This window comes from Passer domesticus, chromosome 8, assembly GCF_036417665.1.
Source record: "Passer domesticus isolate bPasDom1 chromosome 8, bPasDom1.hap1, whole genome shotgun sequence".
NCBI lineage: Eukaryota > Metazoa > Chordata > Aves > Passeriformes > Passeridae > Passer > Passer domesticus.
The window spans coordinates 44,648,980-44,676,871 of NC_087481.1; the positions used below are offsets into that span (position 1 = coordinate 44,648,980).

General features: G+C 48.8%; 1 protein-coding gene across 1 annotated transcript in view; it reads left to right on the top strand.

Moving 5' to 3' along the window:
- HPSE2 (heparanase 2 (inactive)) overlaps positions 1 to 27,892 on the top strand; it is a 105,814-nt gene that overhangs the window by 62,852 nt on the left and 15,070 nt on the right. Inside the window, exons 4-7 of the mRNA XM_064431007.1 lie at positions 7,781 to 7,954; positions 8,514 to 8,685; positions 19,271 to 19,318; positions 27,310 to 27,403. Coding sequence (XP_064287077.1) covers positions 7,781 to 7,954; positions 8,514 to 8,685; positions 19,271 to 19,318; positions 27,310 to 27,403 — 488 coding nt within the window. The remainder of the gene's footprint in view (positions 1 to 7,780; positions 7,955 to 8,513; positions 8,686 to 19,270; positions 19,319 to 27,309; positions 27,404 to 27,892) is intronic.

A 27,892-nucleotide genomic window follows, 5' to 3' on the forward strand; every position in this document is an offset into this window, starting at 1 on the left:
TTTTCCTGTGTAAAAGACCAGCTTTAAGTGCCTGGAAAAATAATATTTGAATACTTTCTGCTAGTTTTATTTGCATTCCTTTATCCAAAATGGAATGACTCAAGCAAGCTGCTGACTTGACTCACTGCTGCGCACACTGTTTCCCACCAGCCCCTTGTGCAAGCAGTGTCAGTGAGGTGGAATTGCCACGCAGGCTGTCACTGTCTCTTGACAGGACAAGCTGCCTCCCACGGAGCCCCCAAAGACTGCTGAGCACTGAGGATGATGAGGAACTGTACCCAGGTTTTCCCTGGAGCAATTTCCGTGGCTCAAATCCAGTGATTTGGGGTGGCCAAGAAGACGTGGAAGAGCAGGTGGTGCTCACAGTGTTATTTTCCCTTGCTCTGTTCTTCTGCTCCACTCAAACATGTAGCACTCTCCCTGCTCACCTACATTTCCCTCTGAAATTTTAGAAGATGCTGGATTCATCCTGATCCTAATGGGAAAATACCTTAAGTTATACAGCAGGAGAAAACAGCTTTCTTAGCTGTAATATGATCCTGTTTTCTTCCCAGACACCAGACTGGAACAGAGGGTTTGGAAATTGCCCCTCTGGCCATTATCTGAGCTTTACAGCACTTGGAGATTGAACCCAGATCCCACATCTCTTCTGAAGCTCCATGTCAATTTACACTTGTTCCTAGAAACCATTACTGTCCTGTGAGCTCTTTACCACGCGAGGATTGAAAACAGAGCTATTCTGCTCATTTGAGCTCTCTTTTTTTGCACGAAGGCAGAGCTCAGGGCTCATTCCTTTTTCTCACCATCTGAGGATTAAGCCCAATCCTGACTGTTATCCAACCTTGATGCCATTTACACACTGAACCCAATGCCTATGGCTTTTATCTGAGCCCTTAGAGCATTTGGAAACAGGCCATGCCCCTTGTCTGGTATCAAAAGAATTATATTAATTTGGGATTCATTCCACAAAATGAGGCTGTCAGCCAGACTCCTTAGCAATTGGATATTGAACCCAGACCTCGTGGTTGTCTTCCAAGTTATATGCCAGCTGGGAACTCAGCCCACAATCCATGGCTGCTAGCCAAGCTCCTTATTGGCGAGAGATTGACACCAAGCCCCCAGACTGCTATTTCTGTGCAGTGCTGTTAAGGACTAAACCTTGCTCACGTGGTCAGCATAATCACCTCTGCACTGGCAGTGAAATGAAAAATCTAGTTAAAGACTTGAATGAATATTGAGGGTCAATGTTCAGCTGTTTAAAGACCAGGGATGATGACAATTCCCTTGGAAAAAGGCCCCTTGATACTCCAAAGGGAATTGCCCCAGATCCCCCATCTGTCCTCCAGCTGGATATAAAATCCAGGTTCTCATTAACACAGTGCGCAGCATTTCTTTGCTGGCTGGCAGTATTAAAGCCAGTTCCTCCAGCTTTCAGGTATTCTTCAGATGGGATTAAACTAGATCCCTTTTCTATAGCACCATTAGGCTCTGCCAAAGCACTTCTTGTCACTCAGAACAGACCTCCAACGTTGCACCTTGCCTTGGAGCAATAGGAGAGCCTGGCAGGTCAGGAGAGCAAGGGACACTTCTGAAAACCTCAGTCCTCCTTGGAGGGCATTAGGAGCCTGACCAGGTAAAGAGATCATTTCAGGTGAAATATGCATCTGAGGCAAGCAAATTTTTCCCTTCAGCCAGCAATTTTGCCCAGGAATTCTTCAGCATCTTTATACAGTGTGGTTTTACTGAATGGCAAAATGCTTTAGAAAACCGAATTAAAACCAAACAATTTCCCAGCTGGGATGGTCATCATTAAAATGCAGTTTCCAGCAACTGTGTGGGTTTCTTGGTAGCCTTGAAATCTCTAAAATTCTCATTAAGCAACAGCTTTGAAGGAATGGCTTAGCATGCAGCTACAACAGGAAAATCTTCCCATGATCCAGTGGGATGTTTCAGTGCATACGGACAGTGTGGCATGTTGCTTTGCTCTGAACTTGCAGCGATGGTGAAGGCTGATCTTTGGTGCTCTAACTGTGCAGATTGTGGACAGGGGGTTCTGGTCACCTTGTCTGACATGCTGTTGTGACTGGGGATGCAATCCTTTGGAAGATTTCAAGCCAGTGTTGCAGACCTGTCCCATGGGTCTGGAGTTACTCTAATTGTCTGCTGCGTATCTTCTGATTCATGTTTATTTGCTAAGAAAGCATCAAGTCCTTGCCACACACAAGTGGTTTTATGAGGATTTTCAATGCAAGAGAGACAGAGCAAATGGGATTCAGATTACTGTGGTGCAAATATGTTTGTAAATAAATTTTCCATGTACCCACTTGTTTTTCTGTAAGTGGGAATATCTTTCTTTTTCCATTCATTGCTCTGACCAGCAATCTTACACATCTCTAGTCTGAACAGCCTGTACTGCCCTTTCTGCCCCCTCCCTGTAAAGCTCTTTTTGGGCTTATCTTTGCCAGGTCTTTCCCAATGCCATCGCTCTGCTATCTCCTCCTGGGTGCTCAGGGGCAGGGGATACTGCTGGCTTCAGTGCTGGCACCAGGAGCTGTGTGCAGGGACACTCCAGGCTTGCTCAGAATTTATGGAGAAGGCAGAGTTGAGCAATATCTGTGACTAGTTGAAATTGTTATTTCTAGAGCTACTTTTCTTTGGTTTATCCACAGGAGGGTTCATCTGTTTTTCACTGGATTGGTCTCTCAGCTAACCTGTGGATTTGGGAGTTGAGCTGTGTGCTGCCCACCCCATGCTCAGCTCTCCTCTCACCCTCCTTGGTGCTTGCATACTCTGTACGTGCGAGAGATGGATGTGGTGGATGGTGGGGATACAGGGGGAACAGGCTCTTCTTTCCCATCCTTCTGGTTGCCTTCCCAGAGTTGGAAAAGCTCCTGGCACACCGTGCCATGTCCTGCCACCCCTCAGCCCACTGACTGCTCCCAGCTTCCGTCTCAGCGTGCACATGAATTTCCACTCTTCATGCTAAACTCCGCCAAAGCAAAATTCCTGAAGCAGAATAAAAAATGTGGAAGACTTTCAAACCCAGAGATTCTTGAGCTGTCCCTCTTACCAAACAGCGGTCAATACTGTGCTCTTTATAAAGTCTCTAGTATAATGTTTAATTCAGTAACTACAACTGGAAAGTCTTTCCAATTATTTTAAGCTGCCAGAGATATTTTAATGTGCCTCAGATTTTGTGTTGGCATGCTACAGAGTTAAGTGCCATCCATCTTTCAGAGAACATTAAAATTTAGCCTTGTATAAAAAGAAGAATAATGGGAAAGAATCCCAAAGGACGTACTTGTCCCTTGAACCCCGCCATCATTTGTGGTTTCACAGACACCCTCTGCATTTTGAAATTGTTTGTCTCTTTCTGTGCAGGGTATGAGATCAATACAAGCAGTTAAAAGCTTTAATTTCTGTGCAGAGCTTCATCTGAGGGCAGGACTGGGAGCAGGTCTTCACTGGTGGCCACTCAGACATGCATTGTCAGGCTGTGTTCACTCCTAGATGAGTTCAAGCCTCTGCAACCAATGATGTACAAGTCTGAGAAATCACAAATATCTTCTGATTTAATTATTGTGCCAAGCCTAAGTGGCCTCTGTCTCTGACTACTGGCTGCTGTTTGTCCCAAACCCACCGAGGCACCCACCCGGTGAGACCCCCCACCAACAGTGCTGCGGGGTGTGAGGGGATAGAGCCTGGGGCTTTGCTGCCTCGGGCAGCCTCGCCCCTTTATAAAAGGAAGAAGATGGCTCTCCGAATCCTTGCACATTTATTTTTCCTTTTTTTTTTCGTTATTCCTTCTTGCTCAGCTGAAGTGGCACATGAGTGCTGAGCATGTGCATCTCTGCACTGGGCAGAGGGGGAGAAGGAGCAAGGAGAACATCTTATAAATCTAGTTCTGCTCTATTAAGATTCATTCTGCTACGACAATGGCTTTTTCTATTGAAGTGCTTTGTGAAAGCCTTGCCTAATGATCTGTTAGCTGGGGAAAGGTTAAATTCCTGTATGATTTTCTTTGTTTGATGAAGAAAAAACAGTGCAATTATCCAGAATTCAAAGTGAGTTTTAGCCAGCTGTTAATAATACTGCATTTCCTCATGTTCTCATTACTCAAAAGTAATGTTGCCATCCCTAGTCATGGCAGTAAAATATTTATAGCATTTTCTTATGGCCTTATTTGTACATATGGAGGACTGGACATCACTCAAAGTCTTCTAAATAGGCTTCTTTTTGTGCTTTAGCCATCCATAGAATCATTTGGTTGGAAAAAGACCTCAAAGATCATTCAGTCCAACCATTATGCTAATACTGCCAGTTCCATCACTAAACTGTGTCCCTAAGTGCCATACCTGCACATCTTTTCAATATCTCCGGGGGTAGTGATTCGACCACTTCCCTGGACAGGCTGTTCCAATGCTTGATAGTGCTTTCAGTGAAGAAATTTTTTCTTGTATCCAATCCAAATGTCCCCTGGCACAACTTAAGGCTCTTTCTTCCCGTCCTATCCCTTGTTGCTTAGGAGAAAAAGCCAAGCCCCAGCTCGCTACAGCCTCCTCTCGGGTAGCTGGTAGAGAGTGATGATAAGGTCTCCCCTGAGCCTTCTCTTCTCCAGGCTGGATACTCCCAGCTCCTTCATACGCTCCTTACAAAACTTGTGCTCCAGACTTTTCACCAGTTTTTTTGTCTCTCTCTCTCCAGCACCTCAACACCTTTCTTGTAGTGAGGGGCCCAAAACTGAACACAGCACTCAAGGTGCAGCATCACCAGTGCTGAGTGCAGGGGGACAGTCACCGTGTCCTGCTGGCCACACTGCTGCTGACACAAGCCAGGGTGCCACTGGCCTCCTTGGCCACTTAAGCACACTGCTGTCATACACTGCATGACAGTATTATTGTCATCTAACTGCAGCTGTCTGCAAGGAAGATGTCCAGTTTTTAAGGCAATCATCTCAGAGGTGAGACATGCCCTTTAAACACTAATGATTATCTAGCTTGTGCAAACTGATCAAAGCTCTGCCAGAGTCACTGGACTGGTGCTTCCACGTTTGCACTATCCCAAGACAGTTGCCAAGGATGAAGGAGGAAAGTGGATTCAGTACCTGCTAGTCTTCGTATCAAGAGTGGCCATTTGAACAATCTGGTGTGATGCAGAGATAGCTTTATTAGTACTATTCTGCTCTTTGTAGCTTCAGTGCAGGCTATAGGTCCATCTCTCCTGGGAGACCACTGGAAACGTGCAGGACCAAACCCCAGACATCTGTGTGTTTCTCCTAGCTCACTCCCCCGATTGCTGAGGTTTCCAGCTTGGAAAGCCGTGGCAGAACGTGAAATACACGTGGCATCTCTGCGTCCAGGCGCACGGAAACAAAATAAGTGTCATGGGGAAAATATAATTTCACAGTGGCAGGCCCTGTGTTGGGATAAACAGACGTCTTGTTTCCTCTCATGGATGCATGGAAAATCAATTCCCAGTCTTCTGCTGTGGCTCCTAAACGTGAATCAAATTCCCTTTTGTAGTACAGTTGTTTTGTGTCAGTGAAAAGGTTTCATTTCTAGCAGGGGAACTGCAGGTAACATCTTTTTTGCTATCCTGTTTTGTCATTTGGGTGCCTATCTTCTCCTCTTTATTGGAATCTCATTTCAAGTGCAGCTTTTCGCCTGGGGGTCTGAAGTAAATCAGTAATAAGTAACTGTATCTGTCCCTAATTCACTAAACATCCAGAAAAACAGCTAATGTGCCTGAACCACTGGGATGAATACATTAGATTAATCTAATTCAGCTACTTTTCACTCAGACAACCAGTAGTATTTTGAAAAAAGGTTGTGGAAGGGATTGAGAATTTCTCTTCCACATTTTTGCATTCTTCTTCTTCTTTCCATAACTTTTCTGTGTTGCATTAAATGTTAGCTGTTCAGTTAGCTTATTACCTGGACCCTCCTTAAAACTTAACTTTAAAAGATAAGCTTATTCTTCTCAGAGCTGGGTCTGTATTCACTGAGACTTTCAGTGACCAGGAAAGGCAACAGAATAAACACAGCCATGCAGTGAACAGCTTATCCCACCTGGAGCGAGCAGCTCCCTCTTGTCACTCTTCCACTGGCACCTCAGATGGGCAGCATGGCTACAGGAAATCTTGGGCTTAGAGCAATTCTCTGAGTGTGTGGTGGCCTTCCCTGCATCCCCTTCATCTCCCTTGGCAGAGGTGGTGCGTGCTATCACCCTGGTGCCATGGCAAGTCTGATGTATCCTCTGCTCCTTCATGCCCCGCTTTTTTTGGAAATGTGCAAATAGACCCAGAGCAGGCTGCCTAGACCCTTCAGGGGTAAAAACAAATTGCTGGAAGCTGACCTAGGTGTGAGTATTTCTCCCTGCAGTCCAGCCTAGATGAGGGTTACCTCAGTTTCTGGAGAGAATAGTGTGTGCAATCCTTTGTGTGCAAAGCCTCAGACCCCATGAAGGTGTAAGGCCTAAATGGCTGCCCTGCTGCCCACAAGTCCTGCTCTCCTGTCAGTAGATTGCTTCAGTGTGATTTGTTCTTGGCACTCTCCTGTGGCTGTTGATCATCTCCTTATATTTTGTAAGTGCTGACAAGCAACTTGGTTATTTGTCCAAGTGTTTTTCTGGGACCTGAAGCCAGTCTGCCTACTCCGTAATTCCCAAGCGCCTCCTTCCCCTCTTCTGAAAGGGGAGCCTACAGTCTGCCCTCCCTGGCCCCCTGGAACCTCCCTGTCCCTGGTGGCTCTTCACAGATAAGTGGTTGCATCTCCAAGGCTGCTTCAGGAAGCTTGCTGAGTGTCCTGGGATGCAGTTCAACAGGCAGGGATGATTGAAAACACCACAGTTATCTAATTGCTCTCTAACCAAATCTCCTCTTGCTGTCACGTGAGTTTGTGTCCTGCTAACGCTGGCATTAGCTTCATCAGCAATTTGATTGCTGTTGAGTTTTTAGGGAAGTTTTCATTAAAAAAGGGGATTAAATGCTTTGTCTCTCTGTCCTGTGCTAATGTTGCACCTCCCTAAATAATGGGGCAGCTCTTTCTTTGATCTCTCCTGTTTGGTGCCCCCACTGCTCATCGAGACCACAGCACAGGGAGATGCCATCCAGGCAGCTTTGGGGCCAGCAGATAGGACACAGCTCCCAGATAGCCCCCAGCACCCTGGGAGAGCCTGCTGGCAGCAGGGTTTGGCCAGGCTGTCACTAGGCAGGGAGCCCCTGTGGAGGTGACACAGAGCTCCACTCTTTGTGTGCAGGACAGAAGTCAGCCAGGTGCACGATGCATGGAGCCTGTACTGGATAATTTCTGGGACTGAGTTACTGCACTGGGGCTGCAGAGCAAAGATCAGGCTGCTGTGGGGTGCAGGAGAGTGGCAGCTTTAGGGTGGTGACTTCCTGGTCCTCTTCCCAGACACTGCAGGGATCTGCTCTGAAAGAGATGCAAGGCAGAATAAGCACAGGAAAGGACAAACTTTCCTTGCCAAGAGCAGATGAAAAGCGATGTTATAAGGTCACTTGTCTCTGGTAACATGGCCCCAGCTCTGACACAGAGGTGGAGGGCATCCAAGTTTCATGCTGGAAGGAGATGAACCCACACCTGGAATCCTATCTGGGTTTCAAAGGTCAGGAGCCTTTCTGTGGTTACAGATGTCGTGGGGATGGCATTTGACCCTGGCTCATCCTACATAGAAGGCAGGGTATGATAGACAGCAGGATCATTTGAACCCCCCTGGAACTAGCTTTCCTTTGAATTACAAACTGTTTTTTGTTTCTTCCCAGCCAGGTCTCTAGACAAACTCTATAACTTTGCTGACTGCTCTGGCCTTCACCTGATCTTTGCACTGAATGCTTTGCGCCGAAATCCCAACAACTCCTGGAACAGCTCCAATGCCCTCAGCCTGCTGAAGTACAGTGCCAGCAAGAAGTACAACATCTCCTGGGAGCTGGGCAATGGTGAGTGTGGGAACAGGAGAGCCAGGGGAATGGAGCTTGCTGTAGCAGAAAGATACTCAGTTTTTGGAAGAGGATACCTGTAGCTCCCAGGATGCTTTACCAGTGTATTTCCAGAGGGATTTAGAGGCCCCTGCTGTAAGGCAGCACCACCTCTAAGACTTGGTGTGAGTGAGTCTCTTAGCTGGACAGTTCTCTCAGTTGGTATTAAGCACATGAAATGTTTCTGCCCTGGCTTATGGGCCCAGCTGGTCCTGGGGGGCTGGGCCATCTACTGTAGGGACTTGTGTGGGGCTACAGTGCCAGGGGAAGTGGGCAACCCTATGGGGACAGGAGCATGACACCAAGGTACAGCTTCTCCACCCAGCACACAGCAAAAGGAGCACATGAGAGCAGGCAGTGGCTGTCATCCACTCCCCAAAGGCTCCTTCTGTGGTTCTGCAGAGCTGCCTGCGTCCTCTGTGGAGCTCCAGCTGTGTGGCAGGGTGAGGTGTGTCTCTCTGGAAGCACAGAGGAGGAAGCAGAGCTGACATGTTTTGCTTGTCAATTTTTATTTTCCCAGAGCCCAATAACTATCGGACACTGATCGGCCGCTCTGTGAACGGCAGCCAGCTGGGGAAGGACTACACTCAGCTGAGAAGCCTGCTGCAGCTTATCCGCACTTACTCCAGAGCACACCTCTATGGGCCGAACATTGGAAGGCCCAGAAAGAATGTTGTTTCTTTCCTGGAAGGGTAAGTGGTGTTGGGTTGATCAAAAAGAGCTCAGAAACCCCTCCTGAAACCAATGGCCTTGGCAGCAGGTAGGCTTGCTCCTTGGCTTCCCAATGTCCAACAGCCTCCAGGACAGTGAGGCTCTGTGTGGCTGAGCCACCACAGAACCAGAGGCTTTGGAACACAGTCAAGTGTACGGCTAAAGTTCTGCAGAGGTGCTTGGTGGCATCTTGGGATGAACTAATTAACACTCTCCCAAGCATTTCCAGCGTTTCCCAGTTATAGGCAGACTGAGGTTCCCACCTTGTTGGGATGTTAAGATAATGCAGTGGTGTGGATGCAGGCTGCTGCAAGCCCAAGAGCTGCAGGGTGAGGATGTGGGTCCTGGCACCACTTACCAATGTGCACATTATTATCTCTGAGTCCTCCTGGACAAATTGCTTTGCTCTTCCCACTTGGTGATTTCTCCTCCATGCACTTCCTCCATCTGTGCAGAGGAAGAACCTGTAGCAACTTTCTTCACTGGCCAAGCTCTCTTCTCCCTCCTAGGGGGATTGGCATGTCTCTAGTTTGGGAAGGCCAGAGGTGGAGAAGGAATGGTGACAGAGAGGGATGCAGACACCTGGAGGTGACATTGGACAGCTGCAGGAATCAGGGAGGTGTGGGAGCCTGCTGGCAGCAGGAGCTGGGTCTGTGTGGCTCGAAGACCATGCAGCAGAAGGGAAATTCCCTGCAGGACTGTAAACAGAAACTCCAGTGCAGAAGGCTGGGCAGGGGGAGGTGTGGAAGGGACTCTGCTGGGAGCAAAGCTGGGTCTAGCATTCATTAACATCTGCAGGAATGATCTGGCAGAAACAATAAACAGCACACTGATGCAGTCCCCAGCGAGGCGGGGAGGGAGCCAGGGCCAGATTCTCAGCTCTGCTGCAGCAGCACAAAGAGACCATAAAGCTGGTTGAACCAGCTGCGACACCAGCATCCCTCCCAGTGATGAAAGTGGGGGAAGAGCCCCTGTGCCCACGCCACGGCTGTGGTTGATGCCCCACGGAGCCTGCGCTTGGCACCGCGCGGGAGCGGCGCACGGGGAGTTACAGAATGCTGTAGTAGCCTTGATCAGCAGGAAATCTATTAGCGCCGGGAGGAGCAGGCTGAGTAAGGAAAACAATGGGGATGAGAGCCAAGAAGCTATTAGAGAAAGGGAAGTCCTACTGCTGTGTTTGCCCTTCGTGCGCCGCAGCCGGGTCCCAGGGAAGAGGGGTCGGAAGAGCCAAGTCGCATGGCCAGGGTGGTCCGGCAGCTAAATGTTGCTGGGCTGTGTTTTGACTGACAGCAGCCCTGGGAGCAAGGCTGAAGTGTACAGTCTGGTGGAGCTAATGGCAGACACCCCATCTCAGATGAAAGGGAGGATATGTGAGAGCTGCAGCCCTGGTGACGGGATAGTGGGGCTCTTCATAAACCCCCCAACTGGTGTGGAAAAGCTCTGATGAGCATGCCTGCTCTCCAAGATATATGTTCTTTTCTCTGCTGCCATCCCTGCCTTCCAGGATCACTCTGTTCCATGGGTGCTCAAAGAGTTTTGTCTCTCCCATGGAGAAACCTTGTGTCCTGCACTCCAAATCTTGGTGTCTGCAGCTCACAGCAAGTGGCACACGCCTACATGGCTTTACAGCCTGCGGGGTCCTGTGGAAAAAGAGCTGCTGGTCTTTCCACATAAAGACCCCATTATTACCAGGCAGGGCGTAAAGAGGAGGGACAAGTCTGATTACACAAAGACAAAGGGCTAAACACTCATTTGCAGTATTTGGGCAGGGAGTTGCAAAAGGATAAACATATAAACCCCAGTGCCTAAGCTCTTTGACAGCATGAGCTTTATTCCCAGTAGCTCCCCAAGGTCTCGTCAATATGTGGGTTAGTGCTGCTGAAAGCTCTGTCTTCTGCAGCAGCATCCAGAACTGGTCTGAAAGATGTGGCTCAGCATGTGCCTCGTGCTGTCACAGCCAGGATGTGCCTCTCAGGGTCCTGAAAGAGCTACACACAGTCAGCAAGCAGGAGAGAGGAGAGGGAATTTAGGAAGGTTCTCTCAAAGGCAAATCTGCCATCTGCCTTGCTAGACCCCCATGAGTGATCTACGTGGTGCTCATGGTAGGTTGAAGGCTCCTGAGTGAAGTGTATGTAGCTCATAGTGCTGATGATGTGGAATTTGTAGTTTTTATCTTATTTTTAAAAAAAATTGTGATGAACAGCTGAAGTCAACCACATAGGAGGTGATATGTCAAGTGGATGATTATACATCAAGAGTTAAGGAAGGCGGGAGGGGTGAGATGACATCCCTGATGCAAAGATGGGATGGGTGGATTTGTCTGCCAGGCAAGCTCTGCTGTGTTACACAAAGTCAGCAAGCGAGTTTTGGTAGAAGTAATGGAAATTAGCTGAAATGGGACAGGAGACCTCAGACAAGCCCAGGGAGTGCTCTCCAGCAGTAGAAGCTGGCATTAGATGATCTCCAGGGAAAGCCTCTGGAGATACCTGATGTCCCAAAACTCAGAGAAAAACGTCACTGTGAAGTATTAACTAGAATAATACTTTCCTGTTCCATACTCTGTGTTCCAAACATTCTAGTCTATTTTTAGCTGTTATCTCAAGCAACCAAACTAAATTTATCATTTGTGCTTAAATTTTGTCCTGAAACAATGGCAATGTCAACATGACTTGGGCATTTGCATCTGCTGAACACCTCCAGGGCTCTTCTGACTAAATCCTTATGCCTGTCCTCCAGAACAGGGTGGGACTGAACCCCTCCTGAGGTGCCCCCTTTCTCTGGGGTCTGCTACAATAATGGACAGTTTGGGCACCCAAAAGTTTGCAGCATATAGGAGGGTGGGCACACTGTCCCCAGCAGAGGCTGGCCTTAGGCAGGTGACACCGAGCTGTGCTGGGTGACAGCTATGCACTTCCCAATGGTGGAGGTGGGATGTAGTGAGGGAAGGAGAGCTTGAGGCACAGAAGCTTGGGCTTTGCACACTCCTCAGTGCTGAGTTGTTGTCCCTGAGCTCCTCCACCACCCTGCAGGGAGCAATGGCTCAGTGCAGCCACAGCCATCCGTGTCACCCTGGGCAGGCAGGTCCTGGAGCTGGGCTGCTGCTGATGGTGTAAGGACAGGCTCTGCAGTGGCTGGGCCTGCTATGCAGGAGGCTAGAAATGGTGTCTTGTGGATGCACAGGTGCAAGAGGGAATTTCTCCAGACGCAACCAACAGTTGAGTTTGATGAGGTGTTAATTAGACCATTCATGCAGCCTGAGCTGTTGCAGAGCAGACTGTGTTAGCTACCTACTGCGTCTGCGGGTACAGGGATCCCAGAACTGCTCAGAATTGGCTTGGGGAAAAAATTATGGGATTCTAAGGAATTAACATAGATTTTAACAGCAGATCAGGAATCAGACACAAAGGTTAATGCATGGCTGGATAGCCCATTTGGTGCTGGAAGAGGAAAAGCTATCAGGAAGGAGAGATGCCAAAACGTGTTAAAGCTCAGAACGTAGTACAAAACTTAGGCTGGCATGTGTGGGTGGATTTGACTCTGGGCTCTCATCACCCATTGTTCCTCAGCTGGTGTAGCCCAGTTTTTGCCACTGGTAACTCACAAGTTTCAGTGTGTTACCTCCACCATGGCAGGAGCTGCAGCAATGCTGGCAGGGTAAGGGCTGGCAGGAACTTTTGCCCGTGCTAGACTGGCTGTTGATGCTCTGTGGCCAGGTCAGGTCCTGAGACTCCTGAGTCACCAAAGAAGTGAAAATCTTTCTTGTCTGGAGCTGCATTCTTTCCCTATTCCTCATCTCACAGATCCCAAACTCACCAGATCTTGTGGCTCCTTGGCTTTTCTCTGCCCTCTTTCCAGCCTCCTTGGCCCCTTTCGCCGAGCAGTCACCATTGTGCATCCACCCTCTGGTCACAGGGACACAGCACCTCTATCCACGTGGCAGAAGTAGGTGATGAGGCTCCCAATTGTCAGTGCTCCCCTTGCAAGGCCCAAAAATTCCTCATCCGTCATTATTTTTCTGCCTCCTGCTCCTGGTTTGTAATGCCTGTGGAGACTTAACCACCCATCTGGTTCCCTGTGTCTCCTTTTGGCAATGTCATACCACAGAGGTCTGAAAGGAGCCCATAAAGCTGAAGGAGCACTTTTGTCAGTGGTGGTTAAGAAGAAGCCCTTCCTCCCTGCCAGCTGTGGATGTGCCAGGACTGGGAGGGGGCATGTCTTAGTTATTTGTGGGCAGCCAAGTAGGGGTCAGGTTAATACCTGACACAGTCTTCAGCCCTGTTCCTTTAACCCACAAACCAACACCAAGCCAAGGTTTCTAACACTTATCTGGTTGAGAGAATTGTTAGCTTACAGTTCATGAAATGGAACCATTTTGGTTCCACCAAAGCAAAATCAAGGTGCTTAAAATGGGAGAGATTTTGCTAGTGTTTCAATGACAGCTGCCCTTGCCTTATGTCTCTGCCATCATGAGGATGAAGAGGGCTGTGCCTGTCTGTGCAGGTCAGCACTCCTCATTCAGTTCAGGCATTAGTTTTTATCCAAATAGCAGCCAAAGACAGTGTATGGACAGAGCTTGCTTGTTTAAATTCAAGAACAAGAAATAAGTAACTGGAGTAGGTGGTATCTGGCAAAGGGAAGGACTCTGGATGAATTTTAGGAATGAATGTAGGCATTTTTCCCGTCCTCTTGCTGAGAAGGACTTCTGCCATATTCGACACAAGGGACTTGTAAACACTGGATTTTTAGAAGTTGCTTTGGCTCTTTGACTTTCTTAAAAAAAAAAGTATATCCTTGCCATATTGTATTACAAAAGCTACCACAAGGCTGGTGGCACAGACTGTACCAGGACACTCACTGGATCCAGAGCAAGAATTTTGTGCAAAAATTAAAGGCACAAGACAAGGAACTTTAAATTAGTGGTACAAAGGGAGGAGGAGGTCACTGCAGCATGAACTCAAGCTCTGGTAGCATTGAAGTTCTGAGTGACTCAATTCCTAAATACGTTGAAATGAGGTGTGAAGGATGTGATGACTCATTTTGCAGTTGGTAATAAAGCAGGGTCAAGGAGCTGAGATATAAGCAAAAGATTTAGCTACTGCTCTTGTAGGAGGAAAGAGTTAATGTAGTTGTTGCTTCTGAAACTTAATTTGATTTCTGGATTCACAGTCACCTGTACAGGAAGAACGAAATGGATAAGAAAACATAGATGAGATTACAGCACTGTGCAAGTACACATTGTACCTTCATTCTGATTGCTATCTACAGTCTTAGTCATTTCATCTCAGAAAAGATGTGATAGAACCAGGAGGTTACAGAGGGAAGCTGAGGATGTGCATAGTGTGTTATTTCTTCACATGAGAAGAGATGAAACAGGCCATGCCTCTTCAGCTCAGAAGAGAGAAGAGAGCTCAGAGGAAGTGTTACAGAGGCCCAAGAGCCTGTGAATGGGGTGGTTTGTTCACGGTGCAGAAAGTAGTTTGGAAGGAAGCTTTGTAAAGAAGGAGGAAGGTTATTCACATGGTAGGCAGTGGCACTGTGTAAGTAATTGTCACAGGGTGCTGTGGAGGCCAGAGGTAGGTGAGGCCCAGTTGAGTCCCTGTCTCCTACCTCCTTGAGCTCCCCCCAAGGACAAAAAGCCCTCTTTGCTGGAAGGTTTCTACAGCCCTACCAGAGATCAGGATGGCTGAAGGAAGGTGATGCTGAGCAGACAGAGAGTACAACATATCAGCAGATTTATACCTTTCACACCAGACTCTGCTCCCCAGAATCAAATTCATGAATATCCACTGCAGCATAAAGGCTTGGCAGCATTAGTGGGGGTCTGCAGGTATTCAGTTGTGCTGCTGAACCTGAAGAAGTCAGTAAGTAAAGCCTGGGCCTTAGTGACCCTCACAGCCAGCTGAGACACAAGATGAAAGGGGTTTTTTACCCATCACAGTTGGCTCAAAGGGCAGAGATCTGCCACCTTGCTCTAGGGGTCCACCAGGGCACCACCACAACCGCAAGTGGGCCAGTCTTGTTCCTACATTTGGGGCTTGTGCAGGGTAGGGACTCTATTTTGTAGTTCTTCAGGGAGTAGCAGATGAAATAACCCCTGTTTGTAAAGTCCAGCACTCAGGTGTCATTCAGATGCTAAACCACTTGGGTGCCTCTGCAATAACTTTTCTCCTTGTGCAGCTGCATTCTTTGTTACAGCATGGCTTCTTTTTTTCTTTTTTTCTTTTTTTTTTTTTTTTTTTAAATAATGTAAAGGATGAAAATCTGCAATTATCTGCATGGGAAAGAGATTTCCAAATGTGGTTGTCTCTTTAATGTATCAGGAATAAGCCTAGGAAGTTCCAGAGGCTGGCAGCTGAATCCAGACACGTTCACATGAGAAATAACGTACTTGGAGTTTAATTAACCATGGGAGCAATTTACTTGAGGTTGCAGTAGGTGCTCCATGACTGGCAAGTACTGAATCAAAGCAGGAGATGTGTTTCAGGTATCTGCCAACACTAAAGTGAAAGTTGTGGTCCTGGGAGATGTGGTTATGGGAGATGCTCTGGAAGAGGTCAGATTTGACCCATGGTGTCCCAGTACAGGTTTGGGTACCACCATCTTGAGGTGTTGCAGCCCTCCTGCTCCTTCCCCCACAGCTCACACATGACCTGTGGGGTGAGCTCCACTTTGTGCTAGTACTACCATTTGTGGGACAGAGCTGTGAACTGTCTGAGCCACTGGGCAATGCTGAGTTACATTTTTCCCAGTTCTAGCTCGATGCAGGGCACCACAATGGTGGCAGTGGTGGCCTGGATGCTGGCACAGAGCCAGCTGCAAGGACAAGATGGACGTATCACAGAGTAATGGGGTGGGTTGAATTGAAAAAAACCTTAGAGATCATCTAGTTCCAAACCCCCTGCATGGGCAGGGACACCTTTTAATAGACCAGGTTACCTAGGACCTCATCCAACCTTGCCTTGAACACTTCCAGGGATAGGGCATCCACAGCTTCTTTGGTCAACCTGCTGCTGTGCCTTATCACCCTTACAGTGAAGAGTTTCTTCTAATACCTAATCTAAACCTATCCCCTGTCATGTAGATATCCATATCAAGCTCAGTGACTTTGTCTCATCCTCAGAATCAGGAACTCCCTACCCAAGATTCCTATTCCTCTACATGTCTCTGATGTGTTCTGCTTTCCCACCTAGAAATGCTGTCCCAGAAGATTTCAAGGACTTTTCTTGAGGATTTTAACATGGGCCCAGGTTTCTCATATGTGGAAACCCAGCCAGGGGTGTTCCATGGGCAGGCACTGGGGCTGCCACCCTTCTGAATTAGGGGGCAGTGCTGCAGCATTTGCCAGCACAGCATGGGCTGAGCTTGCCCCACTGCTCCTCTCAGGGAGGGATTTAGTGCACATGTGCTGCAGGGTCAATTGGTGCTCCCAGAGAGACCCCAGTGTGTAGGAAAATGGCAGATTTACTGTGCCAGCCCAGCCCATCTGTGCAGCACATGTGCAGGGGTCTGAGCTCTGCCGGAAGCGTCTGGCTCACTGTGCCTGCGCCGTGCCGCGCACATGGGAATCACACAGCCCAGGAAATCCCAAGGGAAAATGTGTCACTGGTCATCCTGACTGTGTGGATCTCCACTGGCCTCTAAACCTGTGGATGGAGCAGCACAGGGGCTATAGGAATAAAGGGATTAGTTAAATCCCTGTTCCTAAAACAAGGAGATTCGGATACCTGTGCATTACTGCCTCTCCACCTCCCATAGGCTTTTCATCTCTTGTTCCTGCAGTACCCCTTGCTGGCTGCTGGGCTGCTCTAGGTTCCCTCTGAAGACATCTGGGGTGTTCCAGGAACAACTCCAGCTCTAAAGGCAGGGCTTGAAGAATTACCAGGAACTTCATCTTGCAAAAAATCTCAACAAAAGGAAAGAGGAAGAAAACAGAAAGAAAGGAAAACAAACATGCTAAAGAAAATTCGAGCTAGATATGTATGTTTTATCGTAAGATTTTGATATTAACAGAAGTAACTGATTTATCTTGCTATTATAGAGGCAGAAGAGGAACACTAAGCAAGCCAGGGCCTTTCTGTGCTGTTTTTGGTCTGCACTCTGCTGCCTGAGTGGTGCCTGTGCCCTATAACAGTTTCTCAGGAACTTTTTATCGGGAGGCCAAGTAGCTTCCTAGAGATGTGGGAGATGGGGCATATGGATGTCCTGCTTCTGCTGCTCCAGCAGGTTATAATGAGGGTTTGCTTGGCTTTTCAGTCCCTGCTCAAAGACCACTGTAGAAGGTGTGTCTTCAACAGAGCTACCTATGAAAATGGCAAGGAAAAACAGAGGTTTTTTTCTTTAAGCTTGGTCTGCTCATGGTTTTGGTCTGTGAGGGGAGAGTGCCAAGCTGAGCCTGAAGAGGTGATTCTATGAAGTCCAGGATGGTTTTCTTTCAGCCAGAATGTAAAGCATTTGAGGTTAGAAAACAAGTTGAGCTAATCTTCAAATCCAATTGCAACATATTGATCTTCAGATCCAATACAGATTGTGTTCATAATTTCAGTTTAGAGTTCATTAGTTTACTCTTATAGACTTTGTGCGTTACATTTTATGCAGCAGCCCCTGTACAGAGAATATAAAACCTGGCAGCTGGGGTTTTTGACTCTTTTGGCACATTTCTGCACACTTAGTTTTATACAACAGCAATGTCTCCTCAGTAATATTAGCATAATTTTCTTTTTTCCAGGTGTGAGTTGTGGGGAGCTCACACCTCTCCCTATGGCTGCACCAGGGCTGGCCCAGCTGATATTGTCCCCCTGCTCAGCTGGGGAGGAACTGTCCTCAGCCATTGCATTGCCAACTGGTCTTCCAGGCCTGACCCTCAAGAGAGATGTAAAAGCATTTCAGAAAGGCTTTTGCATCTTTTACAGAGCCTGGGAGCTGAGCTCTCAGCACTGCTGGGCAGCAGAATTGGGGATACATCAATGCTACAGGAGTTTACAGCATGTTATTGTTTTTCCATTTCTAATTGTATCTCTTCCCTCTCTGTCTGCAGGGATTTATTATTCCTGCCTTTGCCAGCATCCTCTTATGCTCCACAGGGTCCAGCTGCCCTTTTGTCCCAGTCTATAATTGACCATGGTCATTAATTTAAAGTCAGAATGATCATTTCCGAGCTATATTTAGCCTGAAGCTTGCTGCTCTTGTTTCAGACCTGATTAGAGGCTCGTGTGCCAGAAAGCTGCTGCTCGCCCCTGCCATGACAAATACTCTGATGGTCTCTCCTCACAAACCTTCCCCTTCCCTGCCCTCGGTCATGGGGCTCTCCTCGGGGTGGCTGGACCCAGCACCGCTCACCCCAGTGTGGAGCTGGGACAGCTGTGACACCGCTGCTGTGTTCCTGGAATCCTCGTGCACCAAAAGCAGCCCAGGAAAACACAGCATCGTTTCCTTTCTCAGCACATCCATGAGCTGCAGCAAATGTCTCCTGTCATGTGTGTGCATTACCACTTCCAAAAGGCATCAGCCACGTTGCACTCCTGCACAGACAACGTGCCTGTGCAGTCAGAGCGTGCCTCTGTGTGCTTCCATATCCATGCCCCTGAGCATGAGAATGTAAGAACTGCTTGGGCTTCCTCCTGGGAGCTACAGTTTTCCAAGGTGCTGTTTGGATTGCTGGGCTGGGGAGCCAGGGAGACACCCCTGCAGTTACCATCTCCTTCTGTGGTGGCTGCACATGGTGCCCAGAATTAGGAATTGCTTTGGTTTTGGGACTGGCAGTGTGAGCAGGTGGACCTGTGTAGCCTGGAGTCTGACTCAAACAGGAGCTGTCTGGAAGAAGTATATTCTTAGTCAGGTCAAAATCCATCAGGAGAATAATGCCCAAAAATCACTGACTTTAACCTTGTCCATGGAAGTGCTGTGGTTAGGTGTGGGAATGGAATAAACCAGAAGGGCAGCCAGGTCAGAATCCCACAGTTTGCTAATAGCCAATGCCAAAGAAAGAGTCAAAAAAAGAAAAGCACTTAGCTGTGTTAGTCCAGCTTTTCCTCCCTTCCTCAGGAGCTTCCTGAGCAGGAGGTGGCATTTTTGCACCTAATAGCTTTGCTGGGTTTTATTTCCATTTTCTTCCATTTTCCAGTCCTTGCTTGAATCCAGGCAAAGAGTTCCTCAGATTAAATACATATTGGGGGCTAAGAAGAATCTCCTTTTTAAATGAACATTTAAAATATGTTCTTTAATTTCTATTGAGAGTTGTTAAAGTCACAGAATTTAATACATACCTCAAGATCTCGTTTCTGAAATGCTGTTGTGTTTCAAAAGCCCTCCCTACCTACTCTAAAATGATTCCCAGAGCTCTGCTGCTGGATGGGTTTCACTTTGTTGTTCTGAGCTGTGCTTGCTACAAGCACTTGGATTAAGTAGAATTTATTCCTTCTATTTAAGGACACAGAGGCTTCATTAGAAAATATTTGTGGGCACAGTGGCCACCTTTGTTATCTCGTGATGTAGGATGAGCACTGGTTGTTTAGGATTTCCCCTGTGACAGCACTGGCCTTATCTGGTTTCTTCCTCTGTCTCCCATAGGTTCATGAAAGTGGCCGGCGGCACGGTGGATGCTGTTACCTGGCAACAGTAGGTATTCACCATTCCTGCTATTTTCCAACTCAGTGCAGTGATCACAGATGCTGGGGACAGAGCTGATGTGCTCTCTGGGTGTCAAGGGGCAGATGTGCTGCAGCCACCTCCTCTGTCCTGCAGAATTTAAACAGGTGAAGGAGGCTCTGCCCTTCTTTCTCGAGCCTCTCAAACAATTACAGGAGTGGATGTAATAACCTTTACCTCTGCAGCTGAGACACAGAACAAAAATACCACTGCCTGCATGCCTGGCCTGACAGATTGCTGGAAACAAAGGCCTGAACTGGACTGCTGAGTCTCCAGAGGCAGCTGGGAGCACAGGCAGCTCCAGGAGTGGCCTGGGTAGGGACAACAAGGAGGCAAAAGCCACATGTGACAGATGTATGGGACTATCTGAAAGCCCTTTTCCTTTCACCCCAGTCACTGTCTCCTCATGCCCACTGGCCTGAATCTAAACTGGTTCATCCAGACAAGGGAGAGGCATCTTAGTGCAATGGTAAACAAATAATGCTCCATGCACCACTCTGCTTTGTAAGGGTGTCCACAGACACGCCGCTGTGTCCTGCGTGCAGGTAGAGCCCCAGGAGCAGATATCAGCTAAAAGGGGATGAACATCCAAGATCCTGGCCCAGCTGAGGCTGAGAGAGATGCTGTTACCTGTTTTTCCCCCTGGTCCTACAAATACTGGATTTCAGAAGAGCAAAGGAAGCTCTGAGCTGTAGCACTGAGTGTTACAAGCACCCTGTGGTGGGAGAGGTTTTCTTATTTGAGGGAAAATCCAAAAACATCTTTTCCTTCCTCTTATTTTCCCCTGCTGCAGTTTGCATGCTGTGGCCAGAGGCAGGCTCCCCAGCAGGCTGTGGCTCTCTGCAGTAGGAGTACAAACACCAGTGCAAAGGTGGGGCACCATAAAAGTACAGCAGTGACCACCAAAATTGATAGCAAGAGAGTTTGTGGGGCAGGCAGGACTCTCTCCTGCCACAGAAAGGACACATTTCAGAGACAAGTATTCACTGGAGGAAAAAAAAAAACTATGGTGAGACCATTCTGTTCTCAGAAAAAGTGGATTTGGTGTCATGCTGGGTTATACTTCCCATGCAGGACTCTGGCCTGAGCATGGAGCCAGGGTCTCAGGTCCAAGGTGTGCTTGAGTGTGGTGCCCACAGGTCTTGTTCCCAAGCTTATTCCTCACCATGACCCTTCATGAGGGATTTTGAGCTGCTTTGCTGAAGTGCAGCAGTGGGGCTTGTAAATCCATCACCTGCAAAGGCCCTTTGGACACCTGCTCTGAAGCAGAGCTCAGTGGGGTGTAACACACGAGGCTGTCCTGCAAGCACAGCCGTGGTCTCTGTGTCAGTGTTAACCTTGGAGGCTGCTGCAGAAGAAACTGTTGGCATCTTAGAGGGGTTTATAGCACCAGACATGACCAGCAACCTGCAAGTCCCATTCCTGGAGCTTGGCTTGTCTCAGGGAGCTTGCCTGGTGTTTAGCTCCTTGGGTTTCTCTGCCAGGCAGCAGCAGCTTGCTGCAAGGGGGACAATGGGGTAGCAGAGCAATTGGAGCAGGATTTGTGTTACTTACAGGCTCATGCTGTGCAATGATGATCTATGTCTCATCTGGGAATTTGCTTTTCATGATTACACGATGTGCTGATCGCATTTACTTAGTCCAGGAATTTGCTTTCTGCAGCAGGGCTTGATGGCTGGGCCAAGCCCTTGGATGAGCTGAAGGAACAATCTTCCAGGCTTCAGATGTGGAGTTTCATCTGGTGTGCAGGGAATCTGCCTGCATGGCTGCTTTGAAAGCATTTCTTATAGGGTCAGTCTGAAGTGCTTGTCAGGTCTGGTGCTGAAGCAGCAGCTTGTGGATGGGAGGGCTGGTGCAGCTCCCCACAAGGGTCAGCAGAGCTGAGCTGCTTCCTGCTGACCCATTTCCACTGCAGTGTTCCTGCTTCTCCCCCTGCCGGGGTTTGCAGCTCTGGAGATAGCACTCGTATGTGATTGTGAGGACTGGCAATGGCCACAGCTCTGAGCTGGGCTTCTGTACTGTTTATGAATAAATGTCAAAACAGTGTCTCATCCCTCTGCTCCAAACAGCAAAACAAAACAAAACAAGTTCCTTTGTATCCAAGAAGAAAATTATTAGCAGGAAACTAAACTGCTGTCTAATTTCAAGTATGAGAATTTTGGTTCCAAACCCTAACGTTCTCCTGGGATATTGGTTATAAATTTGTCAAATCTGTTATTCCTTTGAAAAGTCTGTGCTCAATCCAGAAGGGGAATTGAGAAGGGAATATATTGCAAGGAGCCCTATTCTCAGTGTGAAAACAGAATATATCTGAAATATAATTGATAGAAAAGTGACACTGGGTAGAAATAAGCAGCTCACCAGTGAGCCTCACTCATTCAACTGAGTATGGTTTCACTTACATACATAACATCACTCAGCATGTGTGCCTCCCTCTTCAGAAGTAAAGTGTTGCTGGAGAGGGATGTGTGAATGGCTTCAAAGTGCTCAGGGAATTTCCTCTAAAGGAGGGTGTGACAGTGGCTCCAAGAGACTTGGCATTTCCCTGGTGATTTAGATTGTTGTGTTTGGTTATGAGTGAACGCAGACCCCATCAGCCTTTGGATGTGGGTTCCCACTGCCCAGAATCCTCCCCACACCCATGTCTTTGCTCTGTGCTGGTGTCCTCACACATGGGCAAGATTCATTGTCTGCTTAAACCTGCAGCTGTGCCCACTTCCATCCCCCAGCACACTCTCAGTCTGCACAACTGCTTTTCCATTAGAAGTGTTTCACACAGCTCCAAGTTTGTCATGTTTAATGGGCAAATCCTCATGCAATGCTCCCTCTGAAACACAAATACCTATTACTTATGGGGAAAGCAAATGTTTACATCTTCAAAACCAGCTGACATCTGTCCCTGTGGCTTCTTGGAGAATGCCACCTTCTCTTCCAAGATACAAAGTCACTTGCCCTGTGTGGCAAATGAGAGGTGCCAGACACACAGGCATGTGTGAGATTTTGCTTAAAATGCTTTTGCCAGGCTTGGTTTGGGTGACATCTCTTCTGGCCAAGTCATGTTGAGCGTGCAGGGGGAAATGCTCACAGGGCAGATTTGCCAGAGGTGCCAGGAGAGAGTTGCCCAGCTTGGACACACCTACCAGTGTGTGCACCCAGCGTGTACATTTGGGCTCACATCAGCCTCAGTGTTCTGGGGGCTGTGCCTTCACAGGCTGTGCCTGGAGGAGGGAGCTGCAGAAAGGAGTCTCTGACCCATTTGCACCTGTGTGCTGGTTTTAAATCCAAACCCACTACAACCTGTAAATAAACCTGGTCAGGGCACAGCTTTGCCCACTGGCTTGCAATCCTCTTCTCTGTCTGATGGAGGGAACAGTTCCTGGCAGCACCATGGCCCTGGCCACCAGCACATTTCCAGGCAATGCCAGGGCAAGGCTGGGGACATGGCACAGGCCAGGGATGGCTCCCGGGGGCGAGATGGGCAAATGCATCCTGTGTGGGGGTAGAGAAAGGCCTGGGTGTGAGCTGTGCCTTTGGGGCCAGAGAACAGCCCCCGTCACTCCTCACCAAAGCCTTTATTAGTTGACTGGAGGTGGGCAGCAGCTCTCCTCTGTGCCTGCAGGGCTTTGGAAGGAGCAGCTCGTGTCCTCCTCTCTCCTCCATGGGAAGCAGGGTGGCTGCCCCACGTCCTGGGCTGCAGACCCCTCTCCTCAGGAGGGTGCTCAGGGCCCAGGGCCAGCAGAGGGGTCTCCGTTTCACAGCTGCAGTGGCAGCAGGGTGTCCTGCTGACGTGAGGATCTGCCCTGCTCGCTGTCCCTGGCAGGCGGGTGCCCTAATTCCAAGCAGACCCTCCCTGTTCCAAGCAGACTCTCCCCGTAGCGGCAGCCAGCAAAGTAGATCCGGAAATTCCTGAGCTTTGGGAAGTGGGCTTTAATGTAATTAACTGCAACAGAAGAAGAGGTCAGATAATAGGGGCAAAGGTTTCTCTTTAAAATGAAGGAGGATGTAAATGAAACCAGCTGCCCAGGAGTCAGTGCACTGCCTTCATTAAACGTGGTACAATGCTTATGGTCCCGTGCAGCAAATCATGGATCTTGCCAGAAAACAATTTTAAATTCACCACAAGAGCTGGAGGTGAGAGGACAGAGACATCTAACCAGCCCCTGAGTTGCCCAAGTGCTCTGGTGGCTGGCACTGTCCCTCCCTGGGAGGAGTGGGGAGCTGTGTGCAGCCTGGCCTTGCAGCCTGCTCTAGAACAAGGGCATTTCTCACTGGCAGCTGTGTTCAGCTCTGCCTCACTACTGTTCTCAGCTCATCTGTGTCCCATGCTACAGATCCATCAAAGGATGGAGGCCAGGAATTGGGGTGGTTCATTTCCTAGCACTGGCATAAATTCTTGCCCAGCCCTTGGCTGAGTCCTTCCCCTGCACCACGCTCAGGTTTGGCCACCTCCAGAGCAGCCCAGTCACACCTCCCTTTGCAAAGTGCACTGATCTCATCCTGCTTTTCTATGGCACAGTCAAATGATTGTTTTAGAAATGGAGCAATGTAAGAAGAGGGGGAGAATTTGTCTCAGCTTTGTATAACAAGCATCCAAATTATAGTAGGACACCCAGAAGTAGAGGTACATGGTCTTTCCTTCAAGACGTATGTCTCATCTGGGATTTGGTAGCTAGATCCCTCTTTTTCTTGGCTGACTCTTCTCATCTTCTTGCAGACTGCCTGTTTATAAAGATAGTGGCATCAAACAGGGGGACACAATGGCCCAGCTCTGTATATAATTGGCCATGTCTATTCTCTCCTGAATTATGAGAAACAGCATGGGCAGTGCTCATGCTGTGCATGCTGATGTCTCCTAGGCTTCAGGGCCACTGTGGTTGCTGTGCTGTACCCAGAGCCCACTGACAGAGCTGTCAGCCTGTGCTGGAGACAAACAGCTTGTCCAAGAGCTGCGTGTGTGCTCTGCCTCTGCAGAGTCGTGGCTGACAGAGACCCCTGCCCTTGCTGGGGAGGGTCTGTCCATTCACCTCCCTGCTGACTTAGGAGAGCAGCATGTGAGTGCCATGGACCCCAGGGCAGGCCTGGAGAGGCATTTGTCAGTGCTGGATTTCTCTGCAGCTGCTGCTGGCTTTTTTGGAGGTTGAAGAGTTGTGACTGTTTTAGGTTGTTGCTTTTTGGGATTTTTTTTAAAGTCAAGTGCACTGAGTCATTGTAAATATCAGCAAAGCTGCAGCCTTTACTCCAAGGAATAATGAGCTCTAACTCTAACTCCACGCCTAATGAGCTCTTCTCTTGCTTTAAAGGCCTGACAGTTTTTTGCATTTTGTGGATTTCTATACTGCCTATACTGACAGTTAAAGTTACTAAATGGAAGTGCCTTAACTCAAGCCTACAGCTGGAAGCCCCCAGTAGCCAGGTATCAGCACAGACCTCAGCTCCTCTCTCTTCCTCACAAACCTTGTGCCGCTGGTCCCATTTTCCCTTTTTCCTAGTCTGAGGAGGATGAAAATACCTGTTGGCAACTGAGGACTTCCCAGGCAGATTTGCAAGAGATCCTTGCCCATTTTTCTGAAGCCTGTAATTGTCTTCATGCTCTGTTTACACACCCAAAGCTGAAGTGTTCCCCTCCTCATGCCACCAGGAAATATGCTACCAAGATTTCTTGATACTGAAGCAGAAATACTGATACTTTATTTGTGCCCTTTGTGCCTCTACCAGTCTCTATGTCTTTGGGTTGTTAATGAAGGTGTCAAAAAATAAATGTTACCATGGCAAGGATGGTAATAGAGTATTTCTCTTCCCTGTAGGGTCTGGGCTATGCTGAGTACAACAGCATTGCCCCAGGTGATTTCTGGGGGCAGAGCTCCTCTGGGTCTGCTGCTGCTCCTCTCCCCTTGGCAGAGGAGCTGCATGTCAGAGCACACCTTGTGCTTGGATGAGGTGATGAGGAGGTGCAAGCTTGTCTTTGCTCTCCAAGGGGTTTATCCTGGGCCCTGGGACTATGCTGGCCAAGGAGCTGAACCCTGCAGAAAACCTGATGCATTGGAGGGTCTTACACAGACTGAGGTGTATCTAACTCCATCTTTTCCATGTGAATACAACCTTTTTTATGTCTTTCAGCCAGTTTTGAGCCCAGGTGACAGGGTTTTTAGTCCACAGCAGTCTGAAAAAGTCATTTCTGCTCAGTTTTTAAGTGCGGTGCTAAACTCCAAACATCTGCCATCCCCAGAGAACACTGCTTTGTAATTTTGTCTTAAAAAGTAATCTGTGTAAACCCCACCACTGCCTGCTGCTCACAGATCTGCTCTCCTCCCAGCAGGCAGTGTGTAAGTGATCGGAATGATTTTCAGCACTTCCTAAACTCTCCCTGGAGATTATCTCTGCCCTTAGCACCTTCCAGTCACCATGGACATGCAGAAATGTGCCTCCTTACCCAGTCACACAATGTTGGGGTGCCTGGCACATTCCTGTGCTTCACTGGGGACACAGCTGGGACTGCACGCCTGGGGGAGGGCTGACAGAAGAGGTTCTTCTCGTTGAATGCATTTGCAAGTTGAGCCTGTAATAGAATTCTGCTCTGGGACAGTTAGGGACTTGGAGCAGTGAGACACAAAAATCCTCTCCAAGCACTCGTGCATGTTGCACGTGTGCCAGGTGCTCTGTCTGAGGCTGAGTTAGCCCACAGCTTCCTTTGGGGATGCTCCTGCATTCCAGCACCCAAGTGAAACACCCACTGCAACTGCTGCAGGTGCTCACTGGTGAGGATGAGATGCATGTCATGGAGAAAGCAGCCCTGGAAAGGTGAATCCACCTTTCTTCAGAGCCCAGGTCTTTAGCCCGTTATGGATCCCAGCACCCACAGCTGCAGGGAGGTCTGCAGGGATGGAGAAGGGGATGTGTAGCTCTGGTGAAATCCGAGTGCATGTAGGTCCAGTGAGGGATGGGAGGCAATGACTGAGCCCCTCCAGCCCCAGCCAGAGCTGCTGCTGTTCCTGGGAACCTCCATCCCCCCACAACGTGGCTCTGATATTCTCTGGGGCTTGCTGGGGTGAGTGGCTGATACACAGTGCAGATTCGGGAGGAGAAGGTTCATAAAGTTTCTCTTGCAAAACCTATTTATCAGAAAAAGGGCTGGCCCAGGGGTACACCAGTGCATGCTGCAGCAGGCATCCTGTTCCCTGCAACACTGGCAGGAGCCTCTGGGAGATGTACTAGGGCTGCCATTTCTCTTTGCATGGAGGAGAGGTGACAGCCCAGGACTGTTCCTCAGGAGGAGCAGGTTGGGATTCCCTCTTGATGCAGGGTATGTGCAGTCAGGACAGAATGCTTCACCTTACGTCCCAGAGCCAGGAGGCAGCAGCGAGACATTTCAGAGCCTTCCTCTCACACTTAGACGATTCACATTGTTATGGGCAGCACTATAGCTGTACTTCATGAAATCAAGCACATGGAGAGCAGGAACCAGCCCCCTGTATGGGAAACACTCCCTGGCATTTTGGGCCAGAAGGTATTTCTGTGAGAGCAGGACTTCCTCTGCTGCTAACAGCCACAACTCTCTTGACAGGGGGATTCAGCTGAGGATTTTTCTGGATGAGCAAGCAAGGGAGGTGTAGGTTGTGCAAGAATGCTGCAAAGCCTTTGCAGGTGGCATTTTGCTCCCAGCCTTTGGAATACTACCCCCGGAGTTTCACCAGCAAAAGTTAAGAAATTGCAAAACTTCCCATGGTTCCTGAAGTGCAGGATGCTCAGTGTTTAGGGTGTGTCCACCTTACATCCTGTTTTGGAGACTGAAGCATCTGTCAGACAGGCGTGGCCAGAGGGCCAGGATAGGACAGGGTGCAAGCAGGGACTCCCCCAGAGCAAAGGAAGCATCTTGGTATGGGGCAGCAGCAGAACAGGAGGACGTGGTTTGGGGACAGGGACACTTCCAGCTGTCTGACCTTGTCTTCTTGTCTTCCTTCCAGTTACTACATTGATGGTCGAGTGGCCAAGGTGACAGACTTCCTGAAAACACGCCTGTTAGACACACTGTCAGACCAGATCAGGAAAATCCAGAAGGTGAGCAAGGGCAAAGGCTCTGCAGGGGCCGGGGGACACGGTGGCTGTGGCACAGCTCATGGCCAGGGCTCAGCACCACAGCTCCCAGGGCAGCTGGGGCACAGTGGCTGCTGGGCCCTGTGCTCCCAGGGAAAACGCAGCCAGCCCTCGCTCAGGGCAGGGCTGAACACCAGGCAGCACAAAGCCTGGCCCCAGCGGGGTGTGCAGTGGGATTTGAGAGAAGTGGCCACAGGCTGCAGCACAGCATGGGCTCTGCAGGTGTGCTGGGACACAAGGCAGGAGAAAACACCAGGCAAGGCCCTGCTAAGGCATCTGGCTGGCTTGAGGCTCCCATCTGTCTGTTCTTGAAGGCAGCAGCCTGTAATGAGGGTGAAACTGAACCTGCTCCCCAGAACAAGGAGAGGAGTGAGCAGCCGGGTGGTGCCAAACCTCCCTGGGCACAGCCAGTGCCATGTGTGCTCAGGAGGGGGCTCCTACTGCCACATCTTG